At 42.9% G+C, this 25,561-nt stretch overlaps 3 protein-coding genes across 12 annotated transcripts in view; 2 read left to right on the top strand and 1 right to left on the bottom strand.

The window, feature by feature from the left end:
• LOC117140604 (tyrosine-protein phosphatase Lar) overlaps positions 1–20,364 on the top strand; it is a 115,817-nt gene extending 95,453 nt beyond the window's left edge. For 3 of the 8 annotated variants that reach the window (XM_033303626.1, XM_033303618.1, XM_033303644.1), the window contains 11 exons: positions 15–38; positions 3,406–3,506; positions 4,233–4,425; positions 5,586–5,736; positions 5,834–5,970; positions 8,161–8,457; positions 14,235–14,374; positions 14,464–17,805; positions 17,872–17,982; positions 18,053–18,358; positions 18,424–20,364. In XM_033303626.1, the coding sequence (XP_033159517.1) occupies positions 15–38; positions 3,406–3,506; positions 4,233–4,425; positions 5,586–5,736; positions 5,834–5,970; positions 8,161–8,457; positions 14,235–14,374; positions 14,464–17,805; positions 17,872–17,982; positions 18,053–18,358; positions 18,424–18,492 (4,871 nt within the window). In that variant the 3' untranslated portion in view covers positions 18,493–20,364. The remainder of the gene's footprint in view (positions 1–14; positions 39–3,405; positions 3,507–4,232; positions 4,426–5,585; positions 5,737–5,833; positions 5,971–8,160; positions 8,458–14,234; positions 14,375–14,463; positions 17,806–17,871; positions 17,983–18,052; positions 18,359–18,423) is intronic. The other 5 variants (XM_033303636.1, XM_033303651.1, XM_033303660.1 and 2 more) reach the window with 3 other exon arrangements.
• A 24-nt stretch (positions 20,365–20,388) lies between these two features.
• Positions 20,389–24,161, bottom strand: LOC117140648. Of its 3 annotated transcripts, none has more exons than XM_033303691.1 (8): positions 24,110–24,161; positions 23,930–24,044; positions 23,680–23,798; positions 23,269–23,484; positions 22,745–23,210; positions 21,926–22,687; positions 21,463–21,878; positions 20,389–21,395 (listed from the first exon to the last, which is right to left on the bottom strand). In XM_033303691.1, exons 2-8 carry the CDS (start codon positions 23,997–23,999, stop codon positions 21,051–21,053), a joined length of 2,394 nt encoding a protein of 797 aa, XP_033159582.1. In that variant the 5' UTR covers positions 24,000–24,044; positions 24,110–24,161; the 3' UTR covers positions 20,389–21,050. The 3 variants fall into 3 exon arrangements, with proteins under 3 accessions (XP_033159582.1, XP_033159590.1, XP_033159598.1); XM_033303699.1 differs by lacking the exon at positions 24,110–24,161 and having other exon boundaries at positions 20,389–21,001; positions 21,055–21,395; positions 23,930–24,095; XM_033303707.1 differs by lacking the exon at positions 24,110–24,161 and having other exon boundaries at positions 21,926–22,684; positions 23,930–24,095.
• A 48-nt stretch (positions 24,162–24,209) lies between these two features.
• On the top strand, positions 24,210–25,234 carry LOC117140685 (transcriptional activator hap3). Its single transcript, XM_033303745.1, has 3 exons — positions 24,210–24,371; positions 24,436–24,743; positions 24,797–25,234. Exons 1-3 carry the CDS (start codon positions 24,299–24,301, stop codon positions 24,884–24,886), a joined length of 471 nt encoding a protein of 156 aa, XP_033159636.1. The 5' UTR covers positions 24,210–24,298; the 3' UTR covers positions 24,887–25,234.
• Positions 25,235–25,561: the final 327 nt, after the last annotated feature.

Genomic DNA, 25,561 nt, shown 5'->3' on the forward strand with positions numbered 1-25,561 from the left:
TATTGCCTTCTCAGGCGATTTCTCATTCGGTGGCACAAGTAAGTATCCTTGGCAAACAAAATTTTATGGTTGGCCAAAAATTGGCAAAACAATTTCAATAACAATTGTTGAGCAGCACAAATCCGACCCGAAAAATGTGAAAAGGGTATAAAAAGTAAAAAAAAGTACAAAAAGTAAAAAGGAGCAAAGAAAGCGGAATAACAAGTAGCTAGATAGAATCAAAGGTAAATGCAATGTAAAAAAATCGTTGCATACGCAGCTGCGATCCAGAACCTCGCGTCCTGGCGATATCCTGACGTATGCGCGTGAGGGGGCGTGTGCGGGGTGGCACCCCAGCTGGGGCTATGGGGATATCCTCCCCCGTAAATCCCATAAAGTTTGCATTGTTATGCGTTCGTTTGGATGCGGATGGTTGTGCTGGTGTGTGTGTTTGTGCGAGTTGGGTGCATGCAACGCTGTTTTAGTCCTGGCAATTCCCGCGTAAGCGTGCGCTTGTCAGACATGCCTTTCCGGCCACTTCTGTTTTTTCTGGAACCTCTAACAGGGTATCATAATGTATCCCAGCCCAACTAAGAGTCCTGTATCACATTAACCTAAAGGCTAACTTAGTTATCTTTTAGTCAGCTATTATATTTATTGTGAGGTTACCCGATTATTGTGAGACATTGCATTGTATAGTAAAGTAGTCTGAAACAAATTTTCTTAAGAAACCCTATACCAATAGGTATTCCTCAATTCGATCAGCTCGCTTCTTCGAGCAGCAGCAGCAGCTGCAGTTGCATTTTTACCAGCAGATCCAAGAGCGTGTCGTACAGAAGTTGGAAACTTTTATTGCCGCAATTATGCTTATCGCTTGCCCAATATCGTTTCGAAATAATATTCCGATGGCCACGTTTATGGGCGCTTAAAGCTGGGCTCCGGATCCCACAGGACGAGCATCAGCAGGTCAACGTAATGCTTAACACGTGTCACTGGCTTAGGTAGCAGCTGAGCCAAGTGGGTAATCCCAGGGTTTTCTCGTGGCCAGCAAGGCTACTCTGCAATGGAGAGGGAGTGCATTAGCAGAAATGGGAAGAAACGTAGGTTGGTGCCAACTGGAGCACCTGAGTCCGGAAGCATACGTTCTAAATTGTCAAAATGTTAACAATTCGTAGTTTAAACTAATTATGAGGGCGCTTATTTTCCTTTGAATCAAGTATCTGTTACTTCTCCATTGAAATTGAAACTACTAGTACTTAGATTAAAATCCAAACGCCTGTCAGTGGAGTGGATACACTGAATTGACCATTGATATATGTACATATATTGCTGTCACCCCGCTTGGCTGGCTTCTTAGCCATTCGAAAGGCAGCAGAAAAGCTGCAGGAGCTGCTGCTTCTGCATTTGGTAAACCCACTCATTAATGTCTGTGAAAGCGTTTGAAAGCAGAAGCTGCTTGTGGAGGGGCAGTAATCAAAACCCACATTTTAAGTGCGGACCGCAATCGGTTCTGAGGCGAGAATGCAACGAGTCTTGAGCACATCCTTTCGTCAAGTAATCAGATATATGGCCTGCACATGCTCCTGCCTCCGATCCTTGTGCGGATGCAGAGAAGATGGGGGCAACGATTTAGTGCTGTAAGCTGGTGCTATAAGGAGTAGGCGTGTGCGCAGGCATGCAAGGATACATATTAATGGAGCGTATCCGTATGTAATGTATATGCCCTTAAATGCAGCTTACGTGCTGCCCTGCATCCTGCTCCTCCACACACACACACACACACATAGAGATTCCCAAGGGCTGGGAGGAAATTTTTGTCTGAATCTATCGGTGATTCGGTGTGTGCGAGCTGCATGCAAATCTTGGCTATAACAAGCAATGGACCAGGCCAACACACACACCCACACCCATACACACACTACGAGCAATTGGGGGTAGCACTTGGGTAACAGATGAGATGACTGCGATATAAATTGTGGATAAAACTGCTGCTGCACCGTTTGTGGATATTGCAGTAAAATTGTGAGAAATTGGAATTTATTGATTGGCCATTAACCAATCGGTTTACGAATCGGTTACACACACCGCACACCACCCACCACCCACCACCACACATGCCATGCCCATATCGCACATAAGGAAAATTGAGTGATGGAGAATTCTACCACTAATTGCCATTCATGACGGGGCTGCTCGATGGGGTTATCTTTTTCCGCAGGCAGGGGGCGGGTGGGGAGTGTGGCATCAGAATGCCACCGATGATTTCGCGGCTGACAATGCAGTTGACCGACAAATTTTTCAAATGCATGCAAATGCATGACGAATAGCTAGATTCATGCTTCGCGGGAAATCATTTTTTGGTGCCGTGGCGGCGGCGGCCAGCACACACAAAAATCAGTTTATAAATGCAAAATTCTCACTATAACAGCCGCCAGGCTCCAACGCGCCATAACAATTTGCTCAATTTTCCCCGGAAATGCAGATCCCAGCGGCCACTCCCCCAATCCCACTGACCTCCACCGCCACATCCACCTCCTGCGACCATGAAATACGCATCTCCAGCAGCAGGAGCAGCAGGAACGGCAGGAATAGCAGGATCTGCAGGAGCAGAAGCTAAAACAACAACGGAGCGTTCATTGGAAAAACAAATTGTGATGGATGGGGATTGTTTGCTGTGCAAAACATTTGCGATGCCCTAATGCCACAGAAAGCGGCATCCACCCACTCGCCGCCTGCCGGCTTCACTAGTTCCTCGATAATGGCATTTGTTTGTCGTTGTGCGCATTTCGCCCCAGAAAATCATTTAACGAAATTGCATATTTATGATTTTTGGGAGGATGAATGGGGATGAATGGCGTGCTGGCCGGGCAGCATATTCTAAAATCATTTAATATTGACAGCAAGCTGAAACTATAACTAAGTCCCGAATGGTCAAATAAAGGTTGTGTGCATTTAAAAGCTACATTTAACACTTTGTGGCAAAGGATGTAGCATTTGAGTAAGCAACTTACAGGGAAATTGTGACAGCTTTCATAGGTGCATGCCATCAATCTGTTTCTGTAAATACGCAAATATAAATCAAGTTATGCAGATTTGTAGTTACATACGTTCATCCCATGAAGTAAACAAAAATGTAGTTATGCGAGCATAATTAGGAAAGAGTAGTTATCTAATAGAGCCTGGTGTGGCTACTGCGACCCAGAGCCCCAGCAAATAATCCTCCAGGATTCCAAAGCCGGTAACCAATGAGTTTTCATAGGGCCAATGCATTTTCGAAATTCGCTTAGCCAGGCCACATCCATACATACATACATATAAACGTATCTGCTGTGCAAGCCAACCAGCCATTGTTATATGCCCAACCTTTGTCATGACAATGCTAATATAACCCATTTCCCATTTCTGTCTTCCCCTCCTCGCCTGCAGAAATGGAAAGTGCACCACGTAATGTCCAAGTGCGCACGCTGAGCTCGTCCACGATGGTTATTACTTGGGAACCACCAGAGACGCCCAATGGACAAGTGACCGTAAGTACCTGGCATCAAGTGCGCATATTAAACGATAAGATCCGGCGTCCAAAGTCCGGACTCCGAGCACCGGGCACCGTAGCCTAGAACTCCCCCGGCCAGCAACCCGTAGCCCGGAGTTCGTAGTCCGGAGTCCGACCAACGCACTTTGTCACGTCAGGCCGAATGGCTCGAATGGGTCGAATGGAGGGGTCCATCGAAGGGAAATTGGCAAAATGCCTTTGGCCATGTTCCGGGACACGAATGGCTGGCGGACGTTCGTATGCAAATCCTAGACACCTGTCCACAGGTCTCCATTCCGAGTCGGCAATCGCTGTGGTCCCTGTGGCCCCCGGACCCGGCGGGGCAAGCTTACTTGTCCGGGCCTTTTAGGCTCACAAATCTCCCAGCAGCAGCAATATATCATTTTCGGTTTATCAGTTAATGAAAGGTGAAAATCGGATTTGGAGTTTAGATTTCGAATGGCTTCAATTTCGTAGCCCTGCTGTTTTCCAGAGCCCTCAATTTGGCTGTTAAGCTTAACTTGAAAGTTAACAAAAGTTTTAAACTTATTAAATTAGTATGGGAATCAAATTAAACTAAGATCCTCTTTAATTCAGTTTACTTGCTGCTGTGGGAATATTTAAAATATTTACCATCCATTAGCGCTACATTCATAAAACATGAGCGTATCTGTTTGGCATAGGAAACCTCTAACTCCTTCACACTTTCTCTTGGTAAAAACAGGGCTACAAGGTGTACTACACGACCAATTCGAATCAGCCGGAGGCGTCGTGGAACTCCCAGATGGTCGACAATAGCGAACTGACCACAGTCTCGGAGCTGACGCCCCACGCCATCTACACGGTCCGGGTTCAGGCCTACACATCGATGGGAGCCGGTCCAATGTCCACGCCGGTCCAGGTGAAGGCCCAGCAAGGTAAGCTAAGCCAAATTGATTGGGCAATCAGCTCCAATTAGGCACATGAAACACACACACAGCACACACGCACACCGAAACGCACACATGCACGCATTTTGAATCGGGGACATTTTGCAATTTAATTGCTCAACTCAATCGGCCCACATAGATCACACCAATTATTTAATTATAATACAAAATGTCAGGCGAAACGTGTGTCCGTTCAATGAAATATTTATCTCCGTCCGAGCAAAACACCGACTGCACTTGTGGGCACGTCCGGCAGATATTCATTAACTGCTGCAATCAGTGGATGCGTCTATCTGTAGCTGTATCTGTATCTGTGTGCATGCGATTATATTGGATGCAAATGCATATGGGCGCTTAGGTGGGGGCGTGGCCAGTCGGACTGACTTACTGCCGATTGTGGGCATCTTAAGAAGCTTTAAGTGCAACAATAACTAACAAAACAGGGACTCAACTTTGAACTGCGCCGACTTATTGCTCGGGGTTGTGTAAGCTTCAAAATATGTCCACTTCCATTTCGGGGTCGGACGTGACTCTGAGTTTGGGTTCAATTAAGCCATGTAACTCTTAAAGCCAATCTATGTACATGCAACATAACATAGCTACTTGGCAGTTCGAAATGACTCCGCTTAATTCATTAAATTAAAACGTAAAACTTCAAAGCGATGACAGGGATCTTCTTCGTTGGCTCCCCTGGGGAGCAGGAATATTTGAAAATTGATAATCATTTTCTCTACGGGCTTTCCCAGCTGGCTTCCGTGGTGGGCTCTGAAATATTCAGAAATATGGTCATAATGGTCCGGGCGGGTTATTCGGTTTTTGAATAGATGGACACATCTCAATCAATTTCATACCGAAACCAAATAGGAATTCAAAATGCTGATGCAGCGATTGGTGTGCGTGTGTCACCTCATCAGTATCAGGCAGCATTCTGAATTGGAATCGCTATCGCTCGGCTCCATCGGCATGCAAACAAATGCCCCACATTGATTTGTTTGTATTTTATTTAATTTCCGTAATTTCCGTTTCATTATAACCAAACCAAAAACGAAATGCAATTCCCAACCGGCAAACAACGCACACCAAACCCTCGACGCCCAAAATATTACCGAAAACCCCCCGGAATATGAAATACGGATATGTCTACAAAGGTGTGCCATCGCAACCGAGCAATTTCCGGGCAACCGATATCGGCGAGACCGCAGTCACACTGCAATGGACCAAGCCGACGCATTCCAGCGAGAATATCGTGCACTACGAGCTCTACTGGAATGACACATACGCCAATCAGGCCCATCACAAGTGAGTCCTTAGCCCCGGGCTTACCCCAAAATCCGGGCGATGAAATCCGAAAACCCTCACTCGCAGAACAGTTCTCAACCATGTGCTCCTCTTTCAGGCGCATTTCCAACTCGGAGGCGTATACCCTGGACGGACTCTACCCCGATACACTCTACTACATCTGGCTGGCTGCAAGGTCGCAGCGCGGCGAGGGGGCCACCACCCCGCCCATCCCGGTGCGCACCAAGCAATATGGTAAGTTGGCCAATGCGGCACTTAACTGCGTAACTCCTTAAGTTAGTTCGAAACGCCGTAGACGTACAAGTTTCCATAGGCTTAAGTGCAGCGACAATACTGATTGATTTCTATATGATATATTAACCCGATACATTGAACATGTGTCCATGAACATGTAGTTGATTACTCAGTTACTCAGTTACTACCCGAAACCAAAATGTCTGAGTGCGAAATAACTTTTATTGCGTTGTGCCTTCGTGGAATCAGGTAAACGAGTGAGTGAATGCAGTGAATACAGTGAATGTCGAATGAGTGTGCCTCCTGGTGTGCACTGAGTTTAATGCACCCAACCTCCTATATCTTGACTATACATACCTATATCGATATATACATACCTATATATAATATACATATATATATTGTTTGCCATGTGATCGTTCTTGTTCCTTGCAAGTTAGTCCTAAGACTTAGTTCCTTAGATTATAATCTCTAAAAGCGAACTAGAAACATTTATTAGTTAGTTTGTACAAACCACACTGATTACAAAAACCATACATAGATTACACATATATACGCTACATACTACATAGAAATAAGACTATTAGCATTACACACATAGAACAGAATAAACCATATATAACAAATTAGAGTTTGGCAAACCGCAGTGGCGTTAAATTGATTTAAGATAAATATATAGTCAATACTTACTATAACTTACCCGCTGCGATCTGCTGAGCTCATCCAATAACAGACCAAAACCAACAGTCCACATCCACATCACACACAGGATTAAACCCAGAAAATCAAACGATTACCACTTCCAAATCAGAAACACCTTTCCGTTTAAGTTGAGAAGCAAGCTGCACGATGTTATGTAATGCAAAATATGTGGCAAAATGCTGGAAAATGCTAGAAAATGAAAAGTAACCAAACTATTACGGCACGCATATTTGAATTTGTGTATTGTGCAATGCCCGATTATATTCCATTTATCATTTGTGGCTCGCTGAGTGTTAAATCATGTAAATTATGCCCAAACAATTTCCAACTCTAGACCACTATTTAAGTGCCAAAGTTCCTAATGCACTTCGCACACTGCACCATGCACCATGCACCATGCACCAAAGCACCAAAGTACTGAAACCACAAAACCGAAAACCGAAAATTCCTTAACTTCTCCGTCTGCATCGGTGTCTAGAAAATTGATTTTGAATGATATTTTAATAGAGCGGCGCGAAGACGACGCACGCCGGAAGTGCAAAGTTCTTGGCAGCGGCATAAATATCACTTTTGGTTTCCATATTTGCACGTTTTGCATACTCGCATAATTAAAATGTAAATGCTTGTCTGTCTGTCTGTCTGTCGGAATGTCTTGCTGTCTTTCTGTCTGTGCCACGCCACCTATTGTGGCACAGACGGTTGCAATGAAGACAAGCCGCAAAGTTATTTTGAAACTGTGCGTAGTTTGTAGTTTGCGCTTGAAGTTGAGTTGCCCGCCGATTATGGCCAAGATACTAGATCCCAATTACCCTGTATTCCCATTTCAATGGTTGTTCAGTTGAGTTAATCATTTGCCACAGCTATTCTGCCTGTTTTAGAATCGGCGTATTTTAAGATCCTTGGTTTCGTAGTTTATTTATATTTAGTTATACCTCTCTTTGTGTACCAAATTCGAATGGTTTATGCAAATGTATGTCTTTCGTGTGTATGTAGATGTTGTTGCCTGTGTGTTTAGTTAACGTTGATTTATTTATTGTTTTCGAAGCTTTCGATGCATGCCATGGATCTACGTAGTAGATAGTTTGGAAATTTTCAGCTCAAAAAGTCGTTACCAAAAAATATGCACAAATTATTGACGAACGCAAAAGGAGTCAACATTATTTGCATAAACCATTGGAAAGTCTGTCTTGATATTCGAATTTATGTTTTGATATTTTGATGCCTATATAAACCATGTTATACCATTTGATTTAATATTATTTCGCTTTACGGCTTTTTCGTTTCATGTTACCCCTTTTATTTTGGTTTGACAAAATACATATCTTTCGTATTCTCTGCGCTAATTGCTGAACGCTATGACAACCAACTCTCATATCCAAACCTTGGCTATGCATCAACAACATCAATGAAACCAAACCAAACCAAACCAATAAACCCAATCAAATCAATGCACACACAAATACGTTCCGTTCCCATCTATGTAATTAGTACCAGGTGCTCCGCCTCGAAATATCACCGCCATAGCCACCAGCTCGACGACCATATCCCTCAGCTGGCTGCCTCCGCCCGTGGAGCGGTCGAACGGCCGGATCATATACTATAAGGTGTTCTTCGTGGAGGTGGGTCGCGAAGACGACGAGGCCACCACCATGACCCTCAATATGACCAGCATTGTGCTGGACGAGCTGAAGCGCTGGACAGAGTACAAGATCTGGGTGCTGGCCGGCACCTCCGTCGGGGATGGGCCCCGGTCGCATCCCATCATTTTGCGCACCCAAGAGGATGGTATGTATGCCCATAACGATCTTACCTAAGCGTAAGTCCTATCGTAAACTTTCGTTTCGTTTTGATTAGTTATCATTCCCGCTTCAGTTTACCTATTACCAATTACGTTTAAGTTTTTTCCCTACTCTTAGTTTTACACTTATCCTAAGTTATGTTTTTGCTATTTTCTTATCTCGTTACCATTGTATCCATTATATCATCCCCTGAAAAGTATCAACCTGAAACTAATCGAACTTTGTACAATTTTTGAATTTTGATATCGGGAGCATTCACCACAGGAGCGGCTGAACACTATGGAGCGTTATCTGATATATAAGCAGATATCTATATATATATATTTTTGTCAACCCAATTGAACCCTTATTTTAACAATTACCAATTAGCTGTACATAAAGGTTTTGAAGCGGCTAATCTTATGATTTGTAGTCTAAACCCAAGTATAATTTCATTATTTCCAAAGTCTGTCCGAAGCTGACTAGTTGATCGATCATAAAATCTTTGTGAAATGTGACATAAATCTGCAGTTTTTATTTACATTTAAATAACTCAATGCCCTTCAACATTTTCGATCTATAATCTCAAATCTAAAACAGCAAAGATACAATTATGATCGCCTGGGATCCATTGGATTTAAATTCGTTATGTTGGGAGCAACATATTCACTGTGTTTTACCATCCAAACCTCGTCCTATTTAGTTTATATATTTATGATATTTTACAATCTTACGTACGTTTTCATTTGTGAGAATTCGTTTGTATATTTCACTGAAATTTTAAAAATCTACAAAATTATCTTATTGGCACTATGAAATTGCATATTTTTTGGCGCAATTTTTGACTACTTTTTTGCACAAAATCTCTTACGAAAAAGAAATATCTCTTTTTAGAAGAACTCCTATGTATTGTGTACTATATGCAAGCAAACATCATTTTGTTCCTTTCACTTCTTGACTCGCAATCGTCTCGAGAAATGCACAAAACCAAGATACATACTATATCTCTTAATATCGCTAACGAATCGAATTTTATAAATAACTATTTTTGAATATAATGAATGCATCAATTGTTTGTGGTAATTTGTATAGCACCAAAAATCGCCATGAACTCCATGTAATCTTTTTGTATTTTTGGCATTTTCATATAGTTTTTGTAAGCACAACCCGAACAACACGAACCTAATGCCCAAAACCAATACACAAATTTGATTTTAGGCTGTTTGCATTAAATATTTTATTTATTTATTTGCATAATTAAATGTATGCAATTATAAATGTAAACACAACACACGTACCTAAACTGGGGCTCTGGCCATAATAACCCTCTTTTTGAGCCCAATAAATTTCCCGCACATATTTCACTTTTTATTTGCAATGTTTACTCAGCGCAAATAGCGCAAAATGTTTCGCTCTATTTATTTATAATTTTTTTTTCGCAGCTCACGCTCACCTGCAAACACACCTTTGCCAGAACATCTACATACATGTGTGATATTTACATAAGTGCATACATATTTAATAACGTTTACAAAAGCTCGGTGTACTATAATTTTGAGCTCTACCCCTATCTGTTTGGTTTTTGGCACACGTTTTTTGCACTTTGTCACCAGTGAAGCTCCACGCTCCACACATCCCCATGTCCCCATATCCCCATCCCATCCAGCCAGGAATGCCCCAAAAGCCCCGCAAATGTCGCACGTTTTAAAATGGGTTTTGTTTTTTGTTACTGCTATGCAAATAGCGAATCCAGCACAGCAAATGGCAAATCCTTAAATTGATTTCTGCACAAAATTAACCGAACTTTTTATTTACGCACATAATTTTGTATATTTTGTGTTGTTGACCCACTTTATTAAGTTTTATTTGCAATCACCTGCATGTTTGCACAGTTAACACATTTGCATATTTGCAATTTTCATCGTTGCCACCTGCCCCCAACATTTTTTGTCCGATCGAGAAGTTTTTTGGTTCCATAACTTTAATGCTTAATTTGTTCAAGAACGTCAGTGGTATTGGATCTGTGCGTTCAAGACCCGAAAACAAATCCCATTCATTCAATAAATGTAGCTTTGTTCCAATCCCCATTATATACTACTTTTGTTCTTGCCCTTGCAATAAAATCCATTCTGATTTGAACAACCTTATATACTATGTACCTTCATTTGCTTGTTAGCTGTTAACCTGCCTGTTCGACAGCAACCAGTTTTCTTTATAAAGCACCTACTCAATTTGTGTGTTTCAAGAGCTCAACACCATCTGAGTGTGGGTTGGTCCTTCACTTCATTTTGATTTGGCTAAGCACTGTAAATTAAACGTACTTATTGCTAAGCACCTTAGTGTACGTCTCACTCGCTCTCTCTCACTCTCGGTGTCACACAGTTCTATATCTTAGCTCACTCTAGATGTTATAATAAGCCTAGTCTTAAGTCTGCAGCACCGATAGCACCGCACCTTATGCACAGGCACACACAATGCGAGTTGGAAGGACACTTATGTAAATAAGTGGATGTTTTCCACAGAAATCACTTGCAGGGCGCACAGAGAGAAAATATCGCTGGATTGAAATATTACAGATCTATAAGAGTCTAGTCTCTTCTAATATAACCAATTCACAATCGATTGCTGTGAGTGGCCCACGTGTCGGCTACGTAATATTGCATTACTCTGAAGTTAAGAAGCATCATGAACCCATCCAGTCATATTTTCTCGCTGTGCATGAACCCAGCAGCAGCAAGAGCAGCACCAAAGCACCGCAACGCCATCGAGCTATCTGTGACTGACTTGAATTTCGTTTTAATTGTACTCAATTTGGCATATCCAGGGGCAAACGACCACATATCTCAAACCGAACCCGACTCCCTTCCGTTTCCTGCTTTCGCACTTGTAGCCGGCGGCTCACAAGCTGCAGTAGAAGCATCTGGGCCGGCATTAAAGGGTCAGCACATGGTAGTACTGGTAGTACTGCTGTTCAGTGTACATGCCACTGCATTTCTCGTTTTTATCATGTTCTTGTACTCATTTGGATACCCTGTTTTGTGGGAGCATGTTGTACTTGCCAAATGCTATGTCGTTTATTATCAGATCATGGATATATACAAGCTGGGGGGATGGAATTCCTAATACCATATTTCATAAAGATCTAACAGATACTTTGGTAATTTTATGATATGTAAATGTCGGGGTCCATTAGAAAAACTTTCTATAATTTTGTACGAAATTCCACATCATCAGTAACCTATTTCAAATTTCTCCTTTTGGCTTGTAACACAATGCAGGGTATTCGATAGTCGTTACACGCGACTATAGTGCTTCTTCACTAATTTTTGTGTTTCGTATGTCGGGAGCGTATTTCGTTATGATGTGATGCGCTTGTTAGCTGCCACAGCACAAATGCAAATGCAAATGCGAATGCATTCCACCTGTCTAAAGCTGGGCACTTGCTTTTCATTCCGCCACGTGTGCCGCGTCCTCCTTTGTGCACCCAGACACTCTTGCACTCGTCCTGCCCACACGTATGGCCCCAAAAATAAGAAATACAAAAAATACACAAAATAAATAAACCATACCGAACACATACCATACCTACCATACATACATATATAGAAGGAAAATGTTAAAAAATGAGCACCTCGAGCATTGGAAGCTTAGCACGCGCTCCTTGCTTCGTTTGTTGCATTCAGCACGGAAAGGAGCACGGGGAGGGAAATACAAAATAGAGAACACTTCTACGGTAGCATTTTAATTATTTTATATTTTTAGTGCACTGTGGGCTGTGGGTGGGCTCTCTATGTGTGTGTGCGGGCATCTCACCTGGAGTGAATGGATGTGAAATGACAAAAAATGAGACAACGCCACGGCATTTGACCCCTGCCCCTTCCACCAGCTTTCTGCTGGAAAATGGGAGAGTTAAGCAGACAAGCTGCCTGGCAGGCTGCAGGACACTAATGAAGCATAATTTAACTTTTTGCCCCGCCAGTTGCATTTGAATAATTTGTATTATGCATTTATTTAACATTTTTAATGAACCCAAATGCAATGGTTGAGGGCAAGGAACCGCCGGGCAGGGAATCATTGTCCAAATAACGAATGGCGTATGTACGAAATTGTAAAACATATTCATTGCAGCGGAACTCGAATTTTACACTTTAGATTAACGCGCGTATTAAGTTTAAAGTTATGCAAAAAACATTATATTATTCTTAACAATTGTGAAATCAAAGTTAGGTATTACTAATTAATAGTAAAGTAAGTATTTTAAGGTTGTCTTAAGCTTTTTATATTAATCATGTATTATCTTATTTCCAACTAAGGTAAGTTAAGTTAACCGATTAATAATTGGCTGCTTTAAAACTACAAACTACCACATAAGTAAATGGAAAAAAGTTTTCAAAAGTCACAATATAGACACTGTACAGTATCAAAACGGTGTGCCAACAAATATGTAGATTTTGTATCATGTTTTCCCTCTTCAGTTGTTCACCCTTCCTTTTCCGGATTTCGAACTATTTTTGTGCACTAGTTACCCTTTTTGGAACTGTATACTGTAAACTAAATACCTATATTTTATATCTTTTTTCACATACTATAAAAAACCAAATAACTTTGCTTGGCCACTCGCACCTTGCACCAATTGCTCTGTTTCGTGCACCTTTTTTTGAATGCAAATCAAAATGGAAAAAACAAAAAACCAAATACAAAAATCATAAACCAAAATCTTTTTGAAACTTTTTGATGTGAATACGAAATTATTGCGAAATTTGATTTTTGAACGCAACCTTTAATGGATGGTGGTTTATATATATAATACATATAAAACATTTTAAAACTATTTAGAGAAAAAGAGTGAGTATATTTAATGGTTGACTATGTATTACGTTTAAGAATGCCCTATAGCAAACTATTTATACTATACAATACATCTCTATTTCTATACCTATACTCTTTTTCCCGCAAACGTATTTTTGAATTGGTCCAAAATCATTCGACCGATGACTAAAAGAATCACATCTCTTTTGTTTTTTGATATGTTTCTCTATTTCAACGTCTTTTGATAAATCTTACCAAACCATTTAAGAGGTCGGCAAGGATTTTTGATGCTCCTTAAATGAAAAAAAAGCAGCACACGTGTATAAAAAATATATATAAAATATTTTTTGATTTTCCACTGTATGTTTTTTGCACACAACCGAGTAACAAATTTTTGAATGCTTACATGTTTGTTTTTGCTAAGTGAGACGAGTTGGACATCGAAATCCAAGTGTTTCCGATAGCCCATATTTTTGTGTACTTTTTTGACACCATACTCATAAGTAATGGTCTATATTATAACTAATAATATATCAAGGTATAATCTGCACCCCCTATAAACTGTGAGCACCAATTGAGCAACCCCTTCCATTTGCAAACTATTTAGCACCTAAGCAGCACTTTGGTTGTTTGGTTCCTCCAGTTCCCACTCCTGATTTCATTTAACTCTGTTTTTGTCTGTGTTGTGGTGATGGCATTGACTTGGAACTAGGTTTGTTCTGGCTCTGTACTTCCAACATATATCTTGGATATGTATTACTCCTAGGGTCTAATCTCTTAGTAATAGTTCCCATAGTTTTCTGTCTGTCTACGAAAATCGAAAACCATGTATTACAATATTAATTAAGTTAGTTTTAAGCAGCCTAGCCAATAAATTGGCATAAGTTAAGCTATCTTTAATGTTAATATTTCAAGTTGTTTTCACCACTGTGAGTATTCCCATCTAATCGTCACTTTTCTCGTCGTCGCCTCTAGTGCCCGGCGATCCGCAAGATGTGAAGGCCACGCCTTTGAACTCCACTTCGATCCATGTCAGCTGGAAGCCGCCCCTCGAAAAGGATCGCAATGGCATCATCCGTGGGTATCATATTCACGCCCAGGAGCTGCGAGATGAGGTGAGTTTTAAATACTTTTTTTTGGGTATTCAAAAGAACAATTACAATATCTACATCCTTACTATTTAAATTTGTTCATTTTGATTCAGGGCAAGGGCTTTTTGAACGAACCCTTCAAGTTTGATGTGGTGGACACGCTGGAGTTCAATGTGACTGGCTTGCAGCCGGATACAAAGTACTCCATTCAGGTGGCGGCACTAACTCGTAAGGGTGATGGTGACCGGAGTGCTGCGATTGTGGTGAAAACTCCTGGCGGAGTACCAGTTCGACCAACGGTGAGTCTGAAGATCATGGAGCGGGAACCGATCGTGTCCATCGAACTGGAATGGGAGCGACCGGCGCAGACCTACGGCGAATTGCGTGGCTATCGACTTCGGTGGGGTGTCAAGGACCAAGCTCTGAAGGAGGAGATGCTGTCAGGACCCCAGATGACCAAGAAACGCTTTGATAACCTGGAACGCGGAGTTGAGTACGAATTCCGTGTGGCCGGCAGCAATCATATTGGTATCGGCCAAGAGACAGTGAAAATATTTCAAACACCAGAGGGAACACCCGGTGGACCGCCCTCTAACATTACCATTCGCTTCCAAACTCCGGATGTACTGTGCGTGACCTGGGATCCACCAACTAGGGAGCACCGGAATGGCATAATCACCCGATACGATGTTCAGTTTCACAAGAAAATCGATCATGGCCTGGGATCCGAGCGAAATATGACTCTCCGGAAGGCAGTGTTTACAAATCTGGAGGAGAACACCGAGTATATCTTCCGGGTGAGGGCTTACACGAAGCAGGGAGCAGGTCCCTTTAGCGACAAGTTAATCGTGGAGACAGAACGTGACATGGGTCGAGCACCGATGTCCCTGCAAGCAGAGGCAACCTCGGAGCAAACTGCGGAGATCTGGTGGGAACCGGTAACAAGTCGTGGCAAGTTGCTGGGATACAAGATCTTTTACACTATGACTGCTGTCGAGGATCTGGACGATTGGCAAACGAAAACCGTTGGACTTACGGAATCCGCTGATCTTGTTAATCTCGAGAAGTTTGCCCAATACGCCGTGGCCATTGCGGCGAGGTTCAAGAACGGATTGGGACGTCTTAGTGAAAAGGTTACAGTACGCATCAAGCCGGAGGATGTGCCCTTGAATCTTCGCGCTCACGATGTCAGCACCCACTCGATGACCTTGAGTTGGTCGCCACCAATTCGCCTGACCCCGGTGAACTACAAGATCAGCTTCGATGCCATGAAGGTGTTTGTGGACTCGCAGGGATTCTCCCAGACCCAGATCGTCCCCAAGCGAGAGATTATCCTTAAGCACTATGTGAAGACCCACACTATCAACGAACTCAGTCCGTTTACCACGTACAATGTGAATGTGAGTGCCATTCCCTCGGATTATTCCTACCGGCCGCCCACAAAGATTACGGTCACAACACAAATGGCTGCACCTCAGCCAATGGTGAAGCCGGATTTCTACGGCGTTGTTAATGGCGAGGAAATTCTGGTGATACTGCCTCAGGCTTCCGAGGAATATGGACCCATATCGCACTATTATTTGGTGGTGGTGCCGGAGGACAAGTCTAATCTGCACAATATACCCGATCAGTTCCTTACCGATTATCTCTTGCCGGGCAGGAACAAGCCAGAGCGTCCGAATGCGCCGTACATTGCAGCCAAGTTCCCGCAGCGTTCCATTCCGTTCACATTCCACCTGGGATCTGGGGATGATTATCATAACTTTACAAATCGCAAGTTGGAGCGAGAGAAGCGCTACCGCATCTTTGTGCGAGCGGTGGTGGATACGCCACAGAAGCACCTCTACACCTCCAGTCCCTTCTCCGAGTTCCTGTCGCTGGACATGAGGGAAGCTCCGCCAGGTGAACGGCCCCACCGACCCGATCCCAATTGGCCCGCGGAGCCGGAAGTGTCGGTGAACCGCAACAAGGACGAGCCGGAGATTCTGTGGGTGGTGCTGCCCCTGATGGTGTCGACCTTCATTGTGTCCACCGCCCTGATCGTTCTCTGTGTGGTGAAGCGTCGTCGCCAGCCGTGCAAGACTCCGGATCAGGCAGCTGTCACAAGGCCCCTGATGGCCGCCGACCTGGGAGCCGGACCTACTCCCAGCGATCCCGTGGACATGAGGCGCTTGAACTTCCAGACTCCAGGCATGATCTCCCATCCGCCCATACCGATATCCGAGTTTGCCAACCACATCGAACGACTCAAGTCCAATGACAATCAGAAGTTTTCGCAGGAATACGAAAGCATTGAGCCGGGCCAACAGTTCACCTGGGATAACTCCAATCTGGAGCATAACAAGTCTAAGAATCGCTATGCCAATGTTACCGCCTACGATCATTCACGCGTCCAGTTGCCAGCGGTGGAGGGTGTGGTTGGATCAGATTACATCAATGCCAATTATTGTGACGGCTATCGGAAGCACAATGCCTACGTGGCGACCCAAGGTCCGTTGCAGGAGACCTTTGTGGACTTCTGGCGCATGTGTTGGGAGCTGAAGACGGCCACTATTGTGATGATGACGCGATTGGAGGAACGAACGCGCATAAAGTGTGATCAGTATTGGCCCACTCGCGGAACGGAAACCTATGGTCAGATCTTTGTGACCATCACCGAGACACAGGAACTGGCCACCTACAGCATCCGTACGTTCCAGTTATGCCGGCAGGGCTTTAACGATCGGCGTGAGATCAAGCAGCTGCAGTTCACAGCCTGGCCAGATCATGGAGTGCCCGATCATCCAGCTCCCTTCCTTCAGTTCTTGCGCCGGTGTCGCGCCCTCACGCCACCGGAATCCGGACCCGTGATTGTTCATTGCTCTGCGGGAGTGGGTCGAACTGGCTGTTATATCGTAATCGATTCAATGTTGGAACGAATGAAGCACGAGAAGATTATCGACATCTATGGGCATGTTACTTGCTTACGGGCGCAACGGAACTACATGGTGCAGACGGAGGATCAGTACATCTTTATCCATGACGCCATCCTGGAGGCCATCATATGTGGGGTGACGGAGGTGCCGGCTCGAAATCTACACACCCACCTACAGAAACTACTGATCACGGAGCCCGGCGAGACCATCTCGGGCATGGAGGTGGAGTTCAAGAAGCTGTCTAACGTCAAGATGGACTCGTCCAAGTTCGTAACGGCCAATCTGCCGTGCAACAAGCACAAGAACCGCCTGGTCCACATTCTGCCGTACGAGTCAAGTCGCGTCTACCTGACCCCCATCCATGGAATCGAAGGAAGCGACTATGTCAACGCCAGCTTCATCGACGGCTATCGCTACCGTTCCGCCTACATCGCAGCACAGGGTCCTGTCCAGGATGCCGCTGAGGACTTTTGGCGCATGCTCTGGGAGCACAACTCCACCATTGTGGTCATGCTGACCAAGCTCAAGGAAATGGGCAGGGTAAGCTCCCCTCTTGCACCATAATACAGTGATTATTCATGTCCCTTAACCACTGCATTCCTACAGGAAAAGTGCTTCCAGTACTGGCCTCATGAGCGATCCGTACGCTATCAGTATTATGTCGTGGATCCCATTGCTGAGTACAACATGCCGCAGTATAAGCTGCGTGAATTTAAGGTGAGCACCACTCACTTGACTTGATTGGCCTACAACATGAAACTAATTTAATTTAACCCAATAAAACTAGGTCACGGATGCCCGGGATGGCTCATCGCGCACCGTCCGCCAGTTCCAATTCATCGATTGGCCGGAGCAGGGTGTGCCCAAGTCGGGCGAGGGCTTCATCGACTTCATCGGGCAGGTGCACAAGACCAAGGAGCAGTTTGGCCAGGATGGACCCATTACCGTGCACTGTTCGGCGGGCGTGGGACGTTCGGGTGTCTTTATCACACTGAGCATCGTTCTGGAACGAATGCAGTACGAGGGAGTACTGGACGTCTTCCAGACAGTGCGCATACTGCGATCCCAGCGTCCGGCTATGGTACAAACCGAGGTGAGTATTGCACTGGCAAAACCGATGAAGGAAATTGGATTCATTTACTCTTTTAACTCCCATAGGATCAATACCACTTCTGCTATCGCGCTGCACTGGAGTACTTGGGCTCATTCGACAATTATACAAACTGAGTGCATTTCTCAATGGGATTGCCCGGTCCACAGAGCTAAAATCTCATCGACCCTGCGTTCGTTGCATACTTATTTCGAACTCTACGCATAATACGCATTTACGATATACACGGATATCATAACTCTAAAGTATTATAGCCAGCTACTGCCCACACTTACTTAATACACCTATACTTATATACGTGGATATGTTTAGTTGATAAGCGCACCCCCGCCCGCAGGTTATGTTACCATTACGATTCTTTGGGGGACTCGATCTTTTAATGCGTTCTATTTTATTGATAATGTAAACTAAAGAAGACTGTTACACGTTTAATTATCAAAACTTTATATATCAACCCACATGCACTTCTATGTACGAGAGTGCATCAAGATTTGCTCGCTAATGGAGAAGGATGTCAATCAACTTGTTGTTCGTGGTACTGCCGCCGGAGTGACCATGAATGGGGGGCGCCACTGGAAACCGATACATATTTGAACTAAGGACTTGGTAGCTATTAGTCTTACCGCCTAAATCGAATCTCGAACGGAAGCAAAGGGTCGAAAGTAGAAGCCATTTTAAGTAAATCGAAAACTTCTGGCGATTTGGCGCAAACTCCAGTCGCTATTATAATATATAATACAATCAAACAAACACTGCTATGTTAATCAGTTTTCATGCCTCGGTTGATGGAAACCAGTAAAAACGGTCCGTGCAATTAGTCAAAAGTCTTGCATAGCGCATATTTTATAAGGCAGCTAGATTCTAAAATTAGTTTCAAACACAACTTACGTTTTGATCTCCCCGCAAAAGGTGACGAACCTTTTGGACTGATCGATGTCTTGGTAGCTAACAGACAGTTCAAATTTCATAGACCATTATGATAGACCACAGACGCAACTTCCAGCCAAGCAGCTATTTTAAATTCAACCTCATTCCCTCGACTTCTATTCAGTTCCCTAGTACATTCCTGTATATACCACAGTCGATACCCGAGCTAGCCACGTATGTATGTGTAATTTAGATTGAAAAGCTATGAAAAGTTATTGTACCTAAGGTGTATGAAGACATAGATAATAACCAAGCGAACAGATTAGAATAATAACTGTAGATATGTACTGTAGCATATAATTTTTACCATAAAATAGAGCGACACACGCGGTTATAAATATACATAAATCAAGACATTGGCAATAGTTCTTAAGGTACATAATAATGTATATAACTGATAAGCTGTTTTGCAAAACGTTTGAATTCGGCCTCGTAACTATACATAAATATATAAAGAGTTAGCAAGCAAATGCTTAAAAGCAAACACTAAATTATTAGCTGAAACACATGTTAAACAACCATAGTCATATGTAAACTAAATATTTATACGAAATAAAGGTATTTGTTATAACTACTCTAGCATGTTGCCCCTGCCAATTGGATCGGAAGTGTTAGGAAGTAGAAAATTTTGAGACGATGTTGGCCGGCTGGGCGTATTTGGAATAAACCGAGAGATACTAAATTAAACTATAGCGCTAGCAAAAATAGATGTCTAGATAAAGGTACCCCCGCAGAGAGTTGCAATCGTATTACATATAACATATACATAAATTGAAATGTACGATTATATTGTATATTACACAATCTGCCGGCTTGTCAAGTTTTGTTGAGATATAACTTGTTTTGTATGTTTTACGAAATAGAAAGATAAAACAATTTTAAAGGTCATACGATACACAAACAAGCAAACAATATAATGATTATACTAATCAAGCAAACAGAAGAGCGTATGTATTTCGCATTAAAGTATGGGTAAGGATGTCATATTATGTTTAAAAATACCATACAAATAATATATCATTTTCAAAAAACTGCAAACTGAATGATGAGAAATAATAAAAGATGAAATTAAAAACCGTAAAGTTCCTTTAATTTACCCTTCAATGGGCGATAAACTCGAGTCAATCGTTTTATTTATACTTTTATATCATTACAAAGTATTTTCTTTATCGCTAGCCACTACTTTTCGTTATCTTTCTGTCGAATCCCGGATTCTGATATTCATGAACCGATCATTTTTGAATACATCATAAACGAAGAAGTCTGCCAGGCCATGAGCCATCATGAGAAAAACAGCAATAAGGGGGAGTACTCTGGTCAATCGCCTGTTGGGGTAGTGCTTTCCACGTAAGATTTTACGACCCAACTATCATGAGTCGAGCGCTGTGGAGCCGCCAAATACTTTGTCACGTCTATCCATATTCCTTGCATTGATGTTCTCGTTTGGATTCCAAGCTAACAATGAACATAGCCACCTTCTTATACACACCATCAGCTCCCTTCACAATCAACATACACATCCACATTTGTATAGAATGTATTTCAAAAGTAATTGTCATTAATAATTAATTCATTTGTATCTTGATACAATGAGTAACCAGAGCCTTTCCTGCACTGGGAATATCTCCAGACTTAATAGCGAAAGTTCAATATCATCTGGTAATATTCCTTTCTAGTTCCTAATCGCACTTCCTTTATCTAATGAGCCAGTTTAAAAACACAACATTTCATAAATGAAATAAACGACTCACTGATAACGACTTATACCCTTTGCAGTTTCTGGCGGGGTTAAGTCGGTTTGATCACGTTGGGACAAAATGTTGAGCGGGTCCTCACTGCGTAAGTAGCCGTTGTGCTCTGGGTGATACTCGAACACCACCTCTCCCCTGATGACCCGCACGCGGGGACCATGGGCTCGAGCGGTGAACTTAACCTTCCCACACGTGTCTGGCCGGAGACGACGATGGGCTCGTAAGCCGCTGACAACTACAAAGTATTTATCGCATCCGTAGCATTTATACCGCTTCATCCCAATATGCCGCGATAGATGGGAAATTAAAGTTTCCCGGTGAGTAAAGTCTAACGAGCATATCTGCAAATGGGAAACAGAAAATTTCAATAAATCAATTAACAAATGTCTAATTTTTATATCTTCTCACTTTGCACTTAAATGGTTTCTCTCCGGTGTGACGACGGTGGTGTACCCGAACTTGTCCAGGAGTTCGGAAACGTTTGTCACAGTAGCTGCACTGGTAAGGCAGTTCTCCCGTATGTATTGACTTGTGAATGCGCAGGGCTCCAAAAGTAGTAAACACTTTTAAGCATTCGGTGCACTGGAACGGCTGATTTTTTCTGGACTTCTTTGGGACCTTTGATGTAGCTATATTTATATTTTTCTGGGATAAACCACCTCTTATAACAGGCAGATTGGATAGTGCTGATGTCTGGCCTGTTAAAGGTGCAGGCGCTCCACTTAGCAAATTAACAGTATTGGGCAGTTCGGGAGGAGACACAGGCGTTTGTGGATTCGATGGCACATGCACTATTTGAGCATTTGCTGAGTCCTGTGAAAGTACTGTAAGGGCAATTAAAACGAGCCCTATAAAATTTCAGTTTACTTACTTTTAGAAGGCATTAAAACCACTTTAAGGACGTTACACTTTTCATCGCCTAAGCCGTGGTTTTTAGTCAGATGCGTACGAAATGCGCAATGCTTCTCGAACATTCCCTGGCATAGCGGACAAGTCCACGTAAATCGATATAGCGGGTACTGTATCTGCAGTTCCCTGGCCACCATTAAAGCCGACGGGTTGAGCATCAGTTCTACGGGTTTGGGTGCCTCCATGGGAGATGATGATTCGTCCATCGTTAATTTCGACGATTGTAGCACTGTTCCCGGCAGTGGCAATGTCTTCTCTATGGAGCGAATTTGATTACGAAATTCTTTGATTATCTTCATGGATTCGGGTCTGCATTCGGATTGGTTAAACGCGTCGACAAGAAAGCACGGTGATCGACTTTGAGTTTGGGTTGGTTGCACTGTCTTAGCAGACTTATGCATGGAACCGACGGTACTTATACTTATCGTCTTCGGAATCTTTATGAAATTGGTTGAATTCTCCGTACCACTCAGAGTTACAGTAAGAGGTTCCTTAGGGGCAGCCGGAGCTTGACCTGGCATCTTAAGAATTTTTGTGTTGAGCGGCAACTTGATGACCATGCAGTTACTAGGTAACACATTCAGTATATTGGCTGCAATGGAGGAATTTGAAGGTTCTTGGTTGGAAATTGGAATATTCGTATCATCGGATATCACTGAGTGATGGGTTTTCTTGTTAAGAGATTCCACATTAGACGTTAGTAGTCCATTTCGCCTAACACCTGCTGAGAAGATAGTAATATTTATGTAACTATTTTAATTATTGATTGCAAAGAACTTACTTTTTAAGTGCATCTCCTCTTTGGTAGTGGTCAGAGCAGGCAGGCGCAGTTTATTCCTCAACGGAGTATGTATGGCTGTCCAGATGTCATTTGAATGCTCCTCCTTAATACTTACATCTGGCATTTCCTCGTCCTGTGGCTCCAATTTTACGTTGAGTGGGGGGTTGTCTTCCAATATCATTTGATCTGCTTCCTCTGCGTTAAGTGGCTCCTCTTTTATTTGCACATAGCAAAACGACTCCGAGGGCACCGGCGTAGTAACTGCCACAAGTTCCGGCTTCGATGATAACCCCTTTTTGAAATCCAACTGCCTGCAAAAGTTTTGGCTCTGCTTCCTATGCAGATTGAGGCTCTGTTTTGACTCAAAATGCCGACGACAAACGGAACAAACAAAGCGATATACGTAAATGTGCTTTTGCATATGGCTGGCCAGGTTGTCCGCGGTATTGGCCAAAAAATCGCAAACCTAAAACGTTCACTGATTAATCAATGTGTGCATAAAAGTTTAATGCAGATGAGCTCACCCTACAGCAAAACGCATGTCCTGGCTGGGTATGCTGGCGATATTCATGCTCAAGGATCTTTTCAAGCGTGTCCAGCCAGATGCCACAGCCCAGGCGACAGAAATGTAGGTTCATTTCGTGGTGGACCCGGTGACTTGATATATCCTGTTGGCTTCTAAACTTATATTGGCAAATATCGCAATCTTTTGGATTTAGATTGTCCTCCGACGCAAATATCTGTGGTGTAAAAGTATTAGCTGATTAAATTTTGTTCATATTTTGTATTTATGCGTTAGAAAAAACAGTTCATATTAGTAGCTTTAATCTAGCTAGATAATTATGAAGACATATTTACATTTATTATGCAGCCTAAATAAACGCCACCCTTGAACGAGTGTGCTTTTTTAGGTTATGTCCATGTATATTTTTTACCTGTTGGTCGAGTCCAAGGCTGTCGATAAATAGGCGCTCGTCCTCGGAACGCAAACGATCCCTGATCGGCACAGTTATCATTTGAGACCCCTCGTCCAAAATTTTCAGCGTATCACATGCTATAATTTTGCCGAATTTAGAAAGAATTAAAAGTTAACGGTAAAGTGCGTAATAGAATCGCAGAGACACCAACACTACGGCGCCCAGCAGCACTCACACACGCATGTGAGAGGAGAGCATGCAAGCTTACCGCTCAGAATTCTGCTTGCACTGTCCGGCACTTCGTCCTGCGGCTCCAACTTGATCTTGATGTCCTCCATGTCAATCTCACCCGTGGTCAGCGCCAAATTCGCGTGAATTCCGTTCTGATCAGAGGATATCAAATCAACAACTATCAATATATAAAAGAGAGCAGCAGCGCAATAAATACCGCTGTATACCGCTGCGATCAGAAGACGTATATCGATAGGTGCGGCGTTGCCAGATCCAGTGGCGCAGTTATCGGGTGGAGCGGTCAGCCTTCACCACTCGGGGTGGTTATCGATTGACGATAGCCCTCGCAATTTGGGAAAGTAAACAAAAGCAAATCCGTTGACGAAATCTGCTAAAAATCCAAGATATGAGCAATAGCGAGGACTCGCAGCAGTATCTAAACGACATGCTGGTCAAGGAGGAGGACGAGGCTTCCGGCGGTAAACGAAAGACCATACACAAACTTGTGTTTTGTAGCTTGACTCTGATTTTTCATCCCCGCAGACGATTCGGACAAACAGGATGGAGGGATAATGCTGCGCGAGCAGGACCGATTTCTGCCCATCTGCAACATCATAAAGATCATGAAGGTTCCGGTGCCCCAGAACGGCAAGATAGCCAAGGATGCACGAGAGTGCATCCAGGAGTGCGTCTCCGAATTCATATCCTTCATTAGCAGTGAAGCCATCGAACGTAGCGTCGCCGAGAATCGCAAGACAGTCAACGGGGACGATCTGCTGGTGGCGTTCAGCAATCTGGGATTCGACAACTACGTGGAACCACTGTCCATTTACCTGCAAAAGTACCGCGAGGTCAGTGAGATTACGCTATGTACACCAGTTAATAACCAAGTAACCCATTGCAGTCGAACAAATCGGATCGTAATCTCTTTCTGGACGCCAGTTATCCGCACAACGAAGATGGGACCTCCGCAAACGATGCGGGGAAACAGTAGCCCCTTTTTCACCCACCCTGTTAGTTAAGGTTCTTTTGACAGTAAGGAAATATTTGTCTAATTCAAAGTGTTTTGTTGAATCCTAACAGTATACCTTGATTGTAGATCCTGCAATAATTTTTTTAGTTGACATTATCTTTACTATTCTTTCTAATTAATTAGATTTTCATTTTGTATATATGATATATGATTTTATTTTAATTGTAACTACAGATTTTATATGCATAAATCCATTTTTACTCTCCCGATACATAGTCAAACTCAAATTTAGGTCTTGGTACTAATAGCAATCATGAATTTATGTATCACAGGCCCATTAAGCCAAATTACTCATAATCTTATATAAAATAAATATGTTTATTAGTAAACAAATTTTTAATCAACTACATTTGTTGTTGGGAAGGGCTAATGCTGTGAAATATTGAAAAACATTTTACGAGTTATCTTAATTGTAGGACATTTTCCGTAGCTGTAGCTGACAAGGAAGGATATTCACAAACTTAAGTAATATAAAGTAATAGAAGTAATGTGTTAAATATTATATTACCCTAGCCGGAATCCTTCACAGTACCTCTGTACCTTTTCTGCTCGGCCGGCATGACTCGTTCAGGGTGGAGTTCTAGGGATGATTCTAAAACTTCCAAGGACTGATCTCCTTCCGGAGCCACTAGCCAC

This window comes from Drosophila mauritiana, chromosome 2L (assembly GCF_004382145.1).
Source record: "Drosophila mauritiana strain mau12 chromosome 2L, ASM438214v1, whole genome shotgun sequence".
NCBI lineage: Eukaryota > Metazoa > Arthropoda > Insecta > Diptera > Drosophilidae > Drosophila > Drosophila mauritiana.

Bases quoted from the DNA above. Each gene is read 5' to 3' on its own strand.
- LOC117140648 (XM_033303691.1), bottom strand. From the start codon at position 23,999: ATGGAGGACATCAAGATCAAGTTGGAGCCGCAGGACGAAGTGCCGGAC. The intron at 23,211-23,268 runs GTGAGCTCATCT...TGAACGTTTTAG, and splicing joins GACATGCGTTTTGCTGTAGG to GTTTGCGATTTTTTGGCCAA. The intron at 22,688-22,744 runs GTAAGTTCTTTG...CTATCTTCTCAG, and splicing joins AGAGGAGATGCACTTAAAAA to CAGGTGTTAGGCGAAATGGA.
- LOC117140685 (XM_033303745.1), top strand. From the start codon at position 24,299: ATGAGCAATAGCGAGGACTCGCAGCAGTATCTAAACGACATGCTGGTC. The intron at 24,372-24,435 runs GTAAACGAAAGA...TCATCCCCGCAG, and splicing joins GGAGGACGAGGCTTCCGGCG to ACGATTCGGACAAACAGGAT. The intron at 24,744-24,796 runs GTCAGTGAGATT...AACCCATTGCAG, and splicing joins ACCTGCAAAAGTACCGCGAG to TCGAACAAATCGGATCGTAA.